This window comes from Mobula hypostoma, chromosome 24 (assembly GCF_963921235.1).
Source record: "Mobula hypostoma chromosome 24, sMobHyp1.1, whole genome shotgun sequence".
In the NCBI taxonomy this organism is placed as follows: Eukaryota; Metazoa; Chordata; class Chondrichthyes; order Myliobatiformes; family Myliobatidae; genus Mobula; species Mobula hypostoma.
Window position 1 is genome coordinate 3352161 of NC_086120.1, and position 15500 is coordinate 3367660.

At 40.8% G+C, this 15500-nt stretch overlaps 1 protein-coding gene across 3 annotated transcripts in view; it reads left to right on the top strand.

Annotated features, from left to right (window-relative positions):
• The window catches only part of eps15l1a (epidermal growth factor receptor pathway substrate 15-like 1a), a 492163-nt gene that overhangs the window by 80575 nt on the left and 396088 nt on the right, over window positions 1–15500 (top strand). For all 3 annotated transcript variants that reach the window (XM_063032448.1, XM_063032447.1, XM_063032449.1), the window contains exons 4-5: window positions 10045–10092; window positions 10177–10272. In XM_063032448.1, the coding sequence (XP_062888518.1) occupies window positions 10045–10092; window positions 10177–10272 (144 nt within the window). The remainder of the gene's footprint in view (window positions 1–10044; window positions 10093–10176; window positions 10273–15500) is intronic.

Sequence of the window (15500 nt, forward strand, 5' to 3'; positions counted from 1 at the left end):
ATGCTTTGGACTTGGCCATGTCTTGAAAAATATTGGAAAGAAGTTTTTCAAACTTTTTCTTTACTTTTCAAAGTCAATTTTAAGCCTAGTCCTCTGACGGCCCAATTTGGTATTGTTGCAGGGCAAAATATCAAGCTGAAGACATCTGACTTACATATTTTGGCCTTTAGCTCTCTTATAGCTAGGAGGGTGCTTTTGTTTAAATGGAAAGATGTTTCTCCTCTTACTCATGCTCAATGGTTATGCGACATTATGTCATGCTTAGGTCTAGAGAAGATTCGTTGTTTAATTTCTGAATCTTGTCAACACTTTCAAATATTGTGGGGACTCTTTCTGAATTTTTTTCAGAACTTTCAAAACCCTCAATTGGTTGTTTAAATTTAGATGTTGGCTATTATTAATTTTTTATTATATGAGAAGGTATTTTACCTTTTTTTCTCCTTAATAAACAGCTTTGGTCTTGGTAGAGGTTAGACTCTCTTGTAGTAAATTAGTATATTTCAATATAACTTTGACTAACCTACATGAATACGGGGTAATGAGACTGTTATTATGAATAGATATAATGTAATTGGTAGTTTTTTTGACCTTTTATATATACTTTCTTGTACTCTGTATTCTATGTAGAAACTAATAAAAATATTGAAAGAGTACATCTCTTTGTAGCAGTCCACTGTTTCTGCAGACTTTGAGGCAGTCATCCAAGAGAGCGACGGTAATTGGCCCAAGATTACTGCCCAGTGGCACCTTGCTCACCGATCATGAGGTTCTTTGAGGGGTTGGTAACAGATCATATAAAATCCCTCCTTCCAGCTACATTGGACCCTTTCCGGTTTTCCTGCCACACAAATGTCCATTGATGATGTCATAGCCTTGACCCTCCTCTCTGTCTTGTTCCACCCAGGAAATGATGCCTTATACGCCAGGATGCTGATCATCGACTTCAGCGCAGCATTTAACACGATCATCCCTCAGACACTGGTGCATAAACTATCCTCATTAGAACTCAATATTCCTCTGTGTAACTGCTGTTACGTACCCCGTAACTGGGTTGCCAAACCAGCAGAAATGGACCACTTAGTTGGAGTCTGGATTACTGGAACTAAGAAAGTTTTATTAAAGAAATAAGTAACACAGTACTCTAAAGGTAAGGATATAAATGCAGCGGGTTAGCAATGATAAAACACACATGTACACAGAACTAGGATAATAGGATCAATCAAGCTCTATCGCAGTCTAGGGGTAAAATGATCAGTCTCAAGTGGCACAGAGTTCACTTCCGTTTAGTACAGTTCGCAGTAATCGCTGTTGTGCCGTTGGGGAGAGAGAGAGAGCGAATGCTGATATTCAAATTGGATTCAACAGACCTTTGATATTCCTCGCAGTTAGCTTTCGGGCGAGCCCTTTGTAATGTCTTCTGAGGTCACCGACTGTGACACCTCCGTTCTGGATACAATCGTTCTTCTACGGTGAACCCAGCGCCCAGGCAAGGGTGGACACACACCAGGTTCCCGCCGATCGTACCTTCTCACCCTGTGCGTCTATGGTTGGTCCCGTGATCAGACCTCCAAAACTCCCACCAACTTGTGGGGGCACACCGCTTTTCCAGGGTCTCGTTATCTCGTGGTGTCGTGGTGTGTTCCTTGCCTTAGCGAACCTGTTCCTTTTAACCCCCTGCTGGGGTATCGCCTGTCCATCAAACTTCAAACAGTTCAGGTTCAAAGCAACCGGTCTAAACAATACTCGGAACTGTGTCTCTTTTCGGTAATCTCTCTTGTCTCTCTCTGATTAGCATTTTGAATGTTTCCCCCATTTGTCTCTCTCTTATCTCTCTTATCGGCATCAATCTTCTGATAACCTGGTATTTTGTCACACTGCATCTTGGGCTTCTCGACTAAAGGACTCCAATCAGTCTGGGTTGGCAGCGATATATCAAGTTCCATCACACAAAGCGCTCCCTATGACTACATGCTCAGCATGCTGCTGATTTGTGACCGCAATGCCAGATCCAGCTCAAACTACGTCATCAAATTCGCTGATGATATAACAGTGATAGGCTTCATCGACAATCATGTTGGCATACAGAGAGGTAGAGAGGCTTGTCAAATATTTTGAGAATAACAACCTAAATCTGCAGCTTTCAATGGTCCTCGACTAATTCTTTGACTTGGAGAGAACATTGTTGGAAAAACATTATAAGATACTTCAAGACCCCATATCAGGAAAAATATAAAGATACAAATGTGATGTGTTGGAGAAGGTGCGGCTCCAAGGAGGCAAATCATTTTCATATTTTCTGGGATTGCCCCAGATTAAGTCTATTTTGGGAAGGTATTCATAGAACATTAGTTAAGGTACTTAGGTCCCAGATACCTCTGAACTTTGAGACGCTCTATTTGGGGCATGTATTGTTCCTTGAACAGAAGGAAGATATAAAGTTGCTGCAGTCCCTCTTAGCAGCAAGTAAGAAATCAATCACTAGAAAATGGCTAAATCCAATACCACCTACATTAGAAGATTGGTACGAAATTATCTTGGAAATATTTAAAATGGAAAAGTTGACTTACTCCCTGAGAACTCAAAAAGAAACATTTTATCAAATCTGGAATAAATGGATTGAATATATAACCCCAATGCGAGCAGACTTTAGATGACTCTCCTAATGATTTATATTGCTCTTCTCATCAACACAGTAATATTGCTAACGTAAGCACCCCTAGTCTAAATGTTTGTTTTTTTTTTGGAAAATAGAGAATTAACACAAGTAAAGGGAAAGATTTGGGAAAGGGATAAAAAAAAAATGAAAAAATTAAGTAAATAAGTACATAGGGATTGGATAATTATGTCTGCGGGCAGGAACAAGCACGAACAAATTGGGATATAAACACCTACAATGGTTGGTATATAGGCTTGTATGCAACATTTTGGACCAGTGGAAATGGTCCAGAAGGGTTGTATGGAAACTATTATTACCATTTTTCTTAATAACTAATTTCATTACTTAGCCTAATAGGTTAGATTTACCACAGTACATAATTATCTATTTAAATGTTTATTTTCCTTTTATATCATCTCAATGTGTACTTAAGAATGTATAAATAATTGTAGTTTTATACATATAAAAAAATGGAAAAGGTTATATGTGTGAAAAAAGTACATGATAATTGTGAATTCCTTATCCAAATAAAAATAAAATTTAAAAAAAAGAAAAAAAAAGAGAGAATAACAACCTGAGTCTGGGTGTTCAAAACAAAAGAGGTGTTTGTGAGATTTTGTTTCTTTGCGGGCTCAGCAGTGACCGCTTTTTACATTGCATGCAGATTCATCCGGCAGCTTGAAGGATTTGATCCGCTTAGCCATTCATTCGTTGAACCTTCATAAATGTTTACAAACCAAATTATATTCTGTGCCCTAGCCTCATGCAGTTGATTATCTTATCCTTTCTTTAAATCTCACTGCTGCTATCTGATTGCCACAGGACAGGTCAAGGAAAGAAAATTATAGATTTGTTGAAGTGTATAATTCTGTGAGCCTATGAGGAAGACTGCAAGCCTAGTGTGTTGGGAACAACTTTTTTGTGTCCTAGGTTCTTCCAGGTGTTACTGTTACAACTGAATACTGGGGCTAGGTTGGCCCTTTCAGAAAGCTGAGTTAATCCCTTTGCTGTGAGTCTGGAGCCACCTATAGGCTGGTCAAGGTAATTGTGATGCACCTGATGTTTCTTTTCCGGAGACAGTAAGTTTCACGGTTGCCATTACTGATTCTAAATTGATTTGTTATAGTTTCAGATTATTTGCTTATAAATAAAACATAAATAAATTTCTGATGATATATTGCATTATATTTTTCTTTCTTAATTCTCATCTTGAGTATTTCTAGCATTTCAGTATTAATTTTAGATACCATCAGTATTTTACTGCTGTAATCAAGTTATTTAATTACCTGAATTTAAGTTCCAGCTGCTTTGTGTTTCTGGACCTGAATGTTTTATTAGTGAAGCTGTGTGCTATTCTCGAAAAGTGCTTAGAGAAAAATACAATGAGGCCAGATGCAGACTGGAGGAGCAACACCTCATGTTCTGTTTTGGTAGCGTCCAATCTGATGGCATGAATATTAATTTGTTTAACTTCTGGTCACTGGCGGCGCCAGAGATTTTTTCTTGCTGGTGCTACAGTGGGGCTGAATTATTCAGTGATGGTGCTGAGGGATGTACTGTATGGTAATATTTATTCGCAAGGCCAGACGCATGGCATTCAAAAGTCAGTTTCAAGCATTATGTGCCTACTATAAATGCCTCTGTTGATTCACAAGCAACAACAATTGATAGATCTAATATAGAAGTGAACTGTGACAGTGTCAACAGCATTAGAGACAACCCGGGCTGCACAGAGCATAAACAACCAAACCAACAGAGCATCCGACCCACAGCGCACAACATGAATCATGCACCAATCCCACAATCAGCGTCAAATGCGTGCTTTTCAACTGAAAAACACAACACTAGCCCACAATGTCCATTGCTATTCGCATTACATAGACAGACAATGTCAAAAGATACACCATTATTAAAGTCAAATAAGGTAAACAACAGATGCAAGGTTTTACCAGGAGTTGGACAAATTATATTCTGACCATGCAATACCTCAATTAATTCGGCTACTGAATTTAAAACAAAAATCAACAGAATCACCGCTTGGAAGTCTAAGCAAAACCAGTAAGCTTAATAGGAGTAAATGTAATATTTTAGGATTTTCAGGAAACATAAGGACTATGGGGTATCCACCACAAAATAATAATTATAATCAGCATTAGTCTTGGCCCAAATTTAAAAAAATCAACTGCAGTCACCATTGATGTTTTCAGAGAAGCACAATCCGTCTGTTGTTGTGATTGGTGGCGAAAGCATCAGTGATTTTCTGGATGTCAAGTGCCTTGGTCTTCTGGTTGTTTTATGGCCAACAGGGCCAAGTTGCTGTTCTGAGCATCGCCGCTGCTATTCCTTAGGTAGTTTTTGAGGCGTCTGAGGCAAGAGAAACTCCTTTCGCATGAGGCAGATGTCACAGGCAGAGTCAGTGATATGCAGATTAGTTTGTATAAATCTATAAAAGCATCGCGGTAGGGTCTCATTAGAGCTAGTAATTCCACTGTGTCGTTCACTGTCTGTCCTTGCTTTTGTTGTGTTTCCAGCATACCTGATGAAGCTCTGCAGTCAGGTTCACTTCAGTCACTCCATAGTATTGGGAGCTTGTGTTTGGGACTCAATGCTGAGACTCCAGTCAGAACACCCCCAGTCTCAATTGAGAACTGTCTTTTCATTTCAGTCAGAAGTGTGTCTATAACCGGATAGAAACAGTACTTGCGAAGGTCATCAGAGGATGTGACATGTGTGCGTTCGGTTTGGGCCTCAACAACGAAATCATGTAGGCGGCGGGGTGGTTGGGCCTATCTCCTTTCATATGGTCTGCTCTGTATAGTGGCCTTGACACATAGGTCCCTAACTCTTTCCTGAATTTCACTTCATGATTCCTCTCCCCGTTTTGCTGAGAGTGCATCGATAACAGACTGAGCCAAGTCCACAGCGGATGAAAGCTCCAAACTGAGAGATTGTAGCTGGTCTGACATGAACTTGGTGACTCGGAATAAATCTTCAAACAGAGTGAGAAGTAAAGCAAACTGCTCGTCAATCAGTCCATTTACAGCTCTGGCCTCTGTTTTCCTCCGTGCATTTGGTTGACCCATAATATCCTGTAGTGTAGCTAGAATAGCAGGGAGTGATTTCCTTACAGCCCACAAAGCTGTATACTGCCATGCCCAGCATGTATCTGACAATTTCTTCAACTCCATGGGCTGTGCAGTTGATTCCAGTTCTCTCTGTTTCTTCATGAAAAGATCGTGGGCAACAGAGTTTGAAAGTAAGTTGTAAAGCAGCTGCACAGTTTCAAAAAACTAACCGGCTTGTACATTGCTCACAACATCCACTAAAACAAGGTTAAGTCTGTGAGCATGGCAATGTATATATAATGCCTGTGGGACCTCTTTCCTGAACCTCTCTTGTACCCCGTTATTGCACCTGGACATCACTACCGCCCCATCATAACGCTGACCTATACACACGTTCTTATCAATAACACACTGGGTGAGTGTCTGTTCAATGCTTTTAAGAAGCGACTCTGCATCCAACCCTTCTGCTGGAGTGAAGTGCAAGAATTCTTCAAGCACTGTTTTTTATTCAAATACCGCACCACCACTGATATTTGCTCCTTTTTACTCAAGTCTTTACTTTCATCCACCATGATGGCAAAATGTCCCGCCTCCTTGATTTCTGCACTTATTTGACGTCTGATTATATCTGCCATGATACCCATAATTTCATTTTGGATATTGTGATGGGTGTTTTTTGCATTTCCAGGATTGTCCTCTATTTTTTTTTTAGCTAGTCTTATCAAACTGCCCAATTACACTGAGCAACTCAACAAAGTTTCCCCTATTGCCTGATCCATCCATCCGGTGTCCTTGCCGGGCAATGCCTTGGCACGCAGTACAGTGTGGAGACTCAACCACTGCTCTCATATACTCCCGATTTTCTCGGACAATCCTTGCATGCCCTTTATCAAGCATATTTCCCAATCTTGACCCGTCTTGTTTTCTCAATATGAATTCGGCCCATGCTTCCATAGCAAACTCATGAGCTGCACTTACATGGTGCGTTTTGAAAGCTGTTGTAGCTTTCCGCCAGTTGTGGTAACCGAGGACAGTGAAGGTAGACATAGAATGGAACCCATGTCCTCCACACAGGAAATGCCTGCATGTGAAGCAGAACGTAGTATCTTTCGTGATCGAATATTCCAGTCAGGAGTACAGGTCAAACCAGCCACGAATAAAACTCGTTTGCTGATTGCCAAACTGTTGTGAAGGGTACTTTTCCGATGCTGGCCGATGGGGTCCTTCCTCAGGCTGCTGGCTAACATCGCTAACGGTATTCCCACTAGGACTAAAGCAGCTTCATCCACATTCTCTTCCGAATCCCACTCCATTTCTTGTTCCTCTACTTCGCCCTCACACTCCTTTGATTAACTGCTGTCGTCCTCATAACCATATATAACCATATAACAATTACAGCACGGAAACAGGACATCTCGGCCAATCTAGTCCGTGCCGAACGCTTACTCTCACCTAGTCCCACTGACCTGCACTCAGCTCATAACTCTCCATTCCTTTCCTGTCCATATACCTATCCAATTTTTCTTTAAATGACAATATCGAACCAGCCTGTACCATTTCTACTGGAAGCTCGTTCCACACAGCCACCACTCTCTGAGTAAAGAAGTTCCCCCTCGTGTTACCCCTGAACTTTTGCCCCCTAGCTCTCAACTCATGTCTTCTTGTTTGAACCTCCCCTACTCTCAATGGAAAAAGCCTATCCACGTCAACTCTATCTTGCCCCCTCATAATTTTAAATACCTCTATCAAGTCCCCCCTCAACCTTCTACGCTCCAAAGAATAAAGACCTAACTTGTTCAACCTTTCTCTGTAACTCAGGTGCTGAAACCCAAGTAAAATTCTAGTAAGTCTTCTCTGTACTCTCTCTATATTGTTGACATCTTTCCTATTGATACACTATCAATAACTCCAAAAGACTGGAAGTAGAGTAAATACTGAAAGGCTTTTATTAGCAGTAAAATGTGACCTCGACCATGCTGAGTATCTGCCCCTGGACTGAGAGGAGGAGCAATGGCACAATCCCCTTTATTCAGGGGCCTGTGGGAGAAGCCACAGGAGCAGTCAGCAGAGGGGCATGTTCAGACAGGTAACCCAGTTACAACATTAATATATGGTTTACCACACCTATAATTCGGTGACCAGAACTGTACACAATACTCCAAATTTGGCCTTACCAATGTCTTGTACTATTTTAACATTACATCCCAACTCCTATACTCAGTGCTCTGATTTATAAAGGCCAGCATACCAAAAGCTTTCTTCACCACCCTATCCACATGAGATTCCACCTGCAGGGAACTATGCACCATTATTCCTAGATCACTTTGTTCTACTGCATTCTTCAATGCCCTATTATTTACCATGTATGTCCTATTTTGATTAGTCCTACCAAAATGTAGCACCTCACACTTAGCAACATTAAAACCCATCTGCCATCTTTCAGCCCACTCTTCTAACTGGCCTAAATCTCTCTGCAAGCTTTGAAAACCTGCTTCATTATCCACAACGCCACCTATCTAGTATCATCTGCATACTTACTAATCCAATTTATCACCCCATCATCCAGATCATTAATGTATATGACAAACAATATTGGACCGAGTACAGATCCCTGAGGCACACCACTAGTCACTGGCCTCCAACTCATCCCCATTTACTTCTTTCTGCATGTCACTTTCAATTAAGACAGGCTCAGACTGAGACACCACTGATTCCTCTAGATGAGGTTGTTTTCTCACTAAAAATCGATCCATTTTTCACCCCAGCCAAAATAATGTACATGTCAGGCCCACGCTAATTTGTAAAAGCACTATGTGTGTGTGTGTGTGTGTGTGGCATCTGTTAGTCTCACGAGACCATGGATCTGTGCCTGGATCCTGCACAATGTACAATCAATCTCTCGCGTGAGTGAGAGTGAGTGACATCACCACCTTAAATGATCTTAGATCAGCTTAACTGATCTGAGGACAGCAACGGCAAGACATTGACAATGAATGAGTAAGTAGAAATGTAGAGTGGATCTGACCTTAGACCAGCACAGTTTATAACTTTATTGCTGCATGGGTGCTATGGTAATCAGGGGCACTATTTCACTAGATCAGCTGGAGAAACAAGCTGTATTCAAAACTATACAGAGAAAGCAGCTGCAATTTGTATGTCAAATTTCAGTTAATTTCTTGGTGGTGCTATTGTAATTTCTGCTGGTGCCACTGCTTCTGGTAACTACTCCCTTCTGTTCCCCACCTCCTCCCTTTGTTTTCCCTCATTCAGATGACCATCTCACCCCTTCTTTCTCCTACCCTGTCCTTTTGATCTGTCCATCACTTCCCTCAGTTCCTCACGCCCGTTTTCTTTAGCTCTTTACCTCTTCCACATATTACCTCCTAGCTTCTCATTTCACCCCCCCACCCCACCTTCACCCACTTACCTGCCCCATCACCTGGACTTACCTGTTGCCTATCAACTTGTGTTTCTCGCTGTCCCCCGCTCCTTTTATTCTGGTTTCTGCCTCTTTCCTTTCCAGTCCTGCTGAAGAGTTCTGGCCCGAAATGTCAACTGTTAATTTCCCTCCATACATGCAGTTCATCCAGAATTTTGTGTGTGTTACTCAAGGTTTCCTGAATCTGCAGAATCTTTTGTGCTCCCCTCTTACCATGTTTTGTCTGTCGCAATATGTTGCTACAATAGTGTTGCCTGGGGTCATACTGTTTCTGAGAATAATGGTTTCAAATTAGTAGATTATTTTAGTGTATATCTGTGGAAACCATCCTTTAGTATTTTCTGTAGACTTAATGCAGTGGTCCCCAACCTCTGGGCCGCGGACCGATACATTGCCGTGAAGAATGCAGTGGTGCAGCGTTAGTGGGAATGCACCCAGCACATCTATAAGAAAAAAACCAAAATAAACAAGCTAATTAACTAGGTGCCGCCTGGCACGTAGATGTCGGCCCAGATCAGAGGTGATTGCCGATTGCGTTGCCTCTGATCTGGGCTGACATTTACGTGCCGGGTGGCACCAAATTAATTAGCTTGTTTATTTCGGCTTTTTTCTTAAAGATGTGCTGGGTGCGTCCTGACTACTGCTGCACCACTGCATTCTTTGCGGCAATGTATCGGTCCACGGCCTGGAGGTGACCACTGACTTAATGGATGGGTATACAATTTAGTACTGTGAATTATGTTGTTCAACCAATAAATTTGTTAGTATGTTGAAGATAGCAAAAGTGACTGAGCCTTTCTCTGCACTTGAACATATTGGAAGAAGGGATAGAAGAGCTCTTTTAAGTACAGTTTTCATGTAGCTCCTTGTTTTGATCCCTGCAGATCTGGGATGTAGCAGATCCTGAAGGCAAAGGCTATCTGGATAAGCAAGTATGTACATCATGATTTTACTGATTCTGACATGCTGATTATTCACTAATTCATCTCACCCCTAACACATTGTTTACATTTCAGGGCTTTTATGTAGCTTTACGCCTGGTTGCGTGTGCACAGAATGGCCATGACGTTAGCCTGAGCAGTCTAAATGTGACATTGCCACCACCCAAATTTGTAAGTGTCTGAGCCACTGAATATAATTCTAAATCTGTATACTTTGACTGATACTTCATGAAAGTTATGTGCAGTAGAAACTGGATATTAATTTGTACTTTATTAATATAACAAAGCTATTTTCATTTGACCTTATTTTTTGCATTGATATACAACATGAACATGCTATTTATTTATAAATAGTTTCTTTTGCATAAACTGGCAAAATAAAACTGGTTGTTTATAGCTTATAAAATACAAAAATAACTTGCTGCTGCAGTTAGTGAAGCATTTTTCACAATTGGTATTAGAACTTGGGTTAATTATTCGAAGTGAGGTCCAGCAACAGAATAGATTTGTAAAATATAAGGCTCCATTATGAATAAGTAGAGAGTAATTTTCTTGCATAGGAGCATCAATGTATAAATGCTGTCTGTTTCATAGGAATCTATATTGGTATGTAAAGGGAGATCAGCGAACTGGAGGAGCAGTTCGTATTTTTGCTCCCAACTCAGGCGATTTTATGATCAAACTCAATTCTATGATTCATCCTTATGCTCTAATGCAGTACAGAGAGAGTGCTGCATTTGTCTTTCTGGTTAAGGCGTTAAATTAAAGCCCTGCTTGCCCTTTCAGATGGATGTTAAATGGCACTATTTGAAGAATATGAGGGGAATACTTTTAGCATCTTGGCCAATATTTATCCCTCAACCAGCATCACAAAAACAGGTTATTTGGTATTTATCTCACTTCTGTCTGTTGATCTTTTCTGTATTGGATACTGTGTTTTCTGTATTACAATAGTGCCGAACACTTCATTAGCTGTGGATTGCTTTGCTGTGCTGTGTAATACTGAGAAGTGTGTCAACGCAAGTTCTTTTGTTCACTTGTCATCTTATTTATTTCCAATACTGTATGCTAAATGAGGAATCAATGTGTTATAAATTGCTGTGATACTTGAAAGAGTAGTGAAAAGGGAAGTTGGTTACGGAATCAAATAGCATTGAAGGAGACTGTTTGCCCATTCTTAGTGGCTGCTCTTTAAAAGAACTATTAGTTTTCACTCCACTGCTCTTGCCTCATTTCCACTCAAATTTATCCTGATCATTTATGTATTTCTCATTAATCTGCAGTCATCTTCCACTTTGATTAGTATATTTCCCCTCTTGAGCATCTTGCTGTTTGAAAATTATTTTCTCATATTACTTCAGGTTCTTTTGTCAGATATCCTAGCTCTCTTTGTTTAACTGAGCCACAGGCATTGGGTAGTTTCAGTTTACCTACAAGAACAAAGAAATAATGGAGCAATTAAAAATAAGAGGACACAAATAACTTTGCAAAAATATTAGGGAACCTAAAGTCTAACAAAATGGAGCAATGTAAAGAAATCACAGTTAGTAAGAGAAAATGGGGCAGGGAAAGTAATACAGTACTGAAAGCCAACAAAATCTTAGGGCCTGATAATCTGCATTCCAGAGTGCTAATAGTAGTAGTCATGAAGATAGTGAATTTTCCAAAATTCTAGAGATTATGGAACAGTTCTGTAATTGGGATGGCAAATATGCCTTCACTATTTGAAAAATGAAGGGAAGAGAAAATGGAGCAACAGACTGGTCAGTGGGGAAAACGTTGAGTTATGTTGAGTTTTGTTATATATATATATATATATATATATATATATATGTAATTACAGGGCTTAAAAATATCAAAGTTTAATTCCCTCCTCCCATCTAGTTTCTTGTGCACATTATTTCTTTTCATATCTGGTTCCAACTATCACCATCCTTATCAGATTCCATCATTTGCAGCCGCTTTTGTTTCCAGTAACAATGTCTGTCCTCTGTCTTTACCTTAATGCTTACCTCCACCCCACCTGTCTACATCAGACCCCCTTTTTTCTCCCTCCTTATCTGTTTCTACCCATTACCCACCACCCATTGTCCCCTTGCTATTCGACCTATCAGGCTCATCATCTCCCTCCTCAACTGGTTATACTTATTACCTCTGCCTCAGCCCTCAGCCCTACTTCTCACCTTTTGATACCAGCTATCTCCTAATTATGCACTTGGCCCTGATGGAGGGTTTTGACATGAATTGTCAACTATTCCGTTCCTTTCATGATTGATTGAGCTCTTCCAGCAGTTTGCTTCCTACTTCAGATTCCAGCATTTGCAGTCTCTCTTGTTTCCTGTAAAAATGTCAAAGGGATTATACAAAGTCAATATGGATTTATGGATAGGAAGTACTGTTTGATAAACCCAATTGAGTTTTTTGAGAATATAACTGGTTGAGTATGTAAGGGAAACTAATAGATATGGATTTCCAGTAGGCATTTGATAAATTCCCACATAAGATTTTCAAAAACAAAGTGAAAACATTTGGAATGATATACAGGCATGGATCAAAAAAATGACATGAAGCTAATTAGGAATAAATAAGTTTTTTTTAGGAGTAGCATGCAGTGATTGTTGGATATTACTGGGTTAGACTTCAGCTTTTCGCTCAGTAATTTGGATGAGGTGACAGGGATATTTCATGAGCAATTTGGTTAACTAGGCCTATATTGATTAGAATTTAGAAGAATTCAAGTGAATCTTATTGAAATGTACACAGTTCTAACATTGCTAAACAAACTGGGCACAGAGTGGATGCTGAGAGTCAAGAAAGCAGGGTCACAGCGTTTGGAATAAGCCACCGGGATGAAAGAAAAATTCACTCAAGAATGTAATGAGTTTGTGAAATTCTGTGCTACAAAAGGCAGTGAAGGGTGAGTCTTGAATATATTTAAGATGGAAATAGATTGACTTCTAGATACAAACACTTTGAGCAGTGACCAATCAGACCTCTTTATATTTGCTCAGTTAGAACAGTAGAGATGCCTGTCAAGATAGTGGAATGTTCCTCTTGCAGGATGTGGGAAGGCAGGGAGAGCTCCTGCCAAGCACACATGCGAGATGTACATTCAGCTGTAGCTTCTAACAATCTGCGTTAAGGATTTGGAGCTGGAACTGGATGAACTCTGGATCATTTGGGAGGCTGGGGGGGAATAGATAGGTCATATAGAGAGGTAGTTACACTCAAGGTGTTATACACGGGAAGCTGGGTGACAGTCAGGAAGGTGAAACGGGTTAAACAGCCAGTGCAGAGTACCCCGGCGGCCATCCCTTTCACAAGGGGTATAATATCACTTAGGATACTGTTGGGGATGACCTAGCAGAGGAAAGTCACTTCAGTGAGGGCTCTGGCAATGAGTCTGACTCTGTGATTCAGAAAGGAAGGGGGGAAGAAGAGGCAAGTGTTGGTGATAGGGGATTCGTTAGTTAGGGAAACAGGAAGGAGGTTCTGTGGATGAGAATAAGATTCCTGGATGATATGTTGCCTCTCTGGTGCCAGGGTCCAGAACATCTTGGATTGAGTCCTTAGCATTCTTAAGTGGGAGTGTTTGCTAATGCTACATGGTGAGGTTTAAACTCAAGTTCCTGGGGTATGGGAACTAGAGTGCCAGACAGTTACTGGGGAGGTTCTTGAGACAGATATCGGTAAGACCTCAGACAAAGTCAGGAATCAAAAGGTTGAACATGATGCGACTAGCATCCTGAGCTGCGTATATTTCAATACAAGAAGTAGAAAAGGTGGATTACCTCAGGGCATGGATCAACACCTGGAATTATGAAATTGTGGCCATTAGTGAGACAGTTGCAGGAGGGGCAGGACTGGCAGCTCTATATTCTGGAGTTCCGTTGTTTTAGATGCGACAGAGTTGGAGGGATTAAAGAAGGAGACATGGAACTGTCAGGGTTAAGGTCACGGCAGTGCTCAGTCAGGACAGATTGGAGAACTCAACTAGTGAAGCATTATGGGTGGAACTGAGAAATAAGAAAGATATGACCATGTTAATGGGGTCTTGATGAAGGATCTATGCCTGAAACGTCAACTGTCTACTCATTTCCATAGATGCTACCTGGCCTGCTGAATTCCTCCAGCATTTTGTGTGTGTTGCTTGGATTTCCAATATCTGTAGATTTTCTCTTGTTTGAGGTTGTTATAATAGGTGAATTTAAATTTCCACATACTTTCTGTAAAAAGGACTATATGGGATAGCTTGTCAAATGGGCTCAGGAAAGTTTCCTTAATCAGTACTTAGAAGTTCCAGTGAGAGAGTGTGTGATACTTGATCTGTTGTTAGGGAATGAGACATGGCAGCTGACAGGAGTTTGTGTAGGGGAACACTGCCATTAGTGACCACTATGCTATTAGTTTCACAGTAAATATGGAAAAAGGTGGGTCTGGCCCGCAGTCTGAGATTCCTCATTGGAGAAAGGCCAATTTTGATGGTATCAGAAAGGATCTGCCAAGGGTGTGGATTGGGACAAGCTGTTTTCTGACAAAAGTGTACTTGGTAAGTGGGAGGCCTTCTTCAGAAGTGAAATTTTGAGAGTACAAAGCTTGTATGTGTCTTTCAGAATAAAAAGATTAAGATAACAAGCATAGGGGACCTTGGTTTTCAAGAGATATTGAAGTTGTGGTTAAGGAATAAAAAGCAGGTGCATGGCAGGTCTGGTATAGGCAGATGGGAACAATTGAGGTGCTTATGGAGTATAAGGAAGCAAGAGAGCACTTAAGAAAGAAATCAGGAGGGCTAAAGAAGGCATGAGGTTGGCCTAGCAGACAAGGTGAAGGAGAATCGTAAGGGATTCTACAGATATGTTGAGCAAAAGGATTGCAAGGGACAGAATTGGTCCTCTGGAAGATCAGAATGGTAATCCATGTGTGGAGCCAAAGAGATTGGGGAGATCTTAAATAACTTTTTGCACCTGTATTTACTCAGGAGATGGGCACAGAGTTTATATAGGAGTGAGACAAAACAGCATCAACTTCATGGTTGGACAGATTACAAAGGAGGAGGTGTTTACTGTCTTGAGGCAAATTAGGGTGGATGTATCCCCAGGGCCTGACAAGGTGTTCCCTTGGATTCCACGGGAGACAAGTGCAGCAATTGCCGGGTCCCTAGCAGAGAAATTTAAATCATCCTTAGTGACAGGAGAGGTACCAGAGGATTGGAGGATAGCAATGCTGTTCCACTATTTAAGAAAGGCTCTAAACATAAATCAGGAAATTATAGGCTAGTGAGTCTGACATCAGTAGTGGGAGTGTTATTGGAAGGTATTCTGAGTGAATAGATGTAGAAGTATTTAGATAGGCATGGACTGATTAAGGACAGTCAGCGTGACTTTGTGTATGATAGGTCA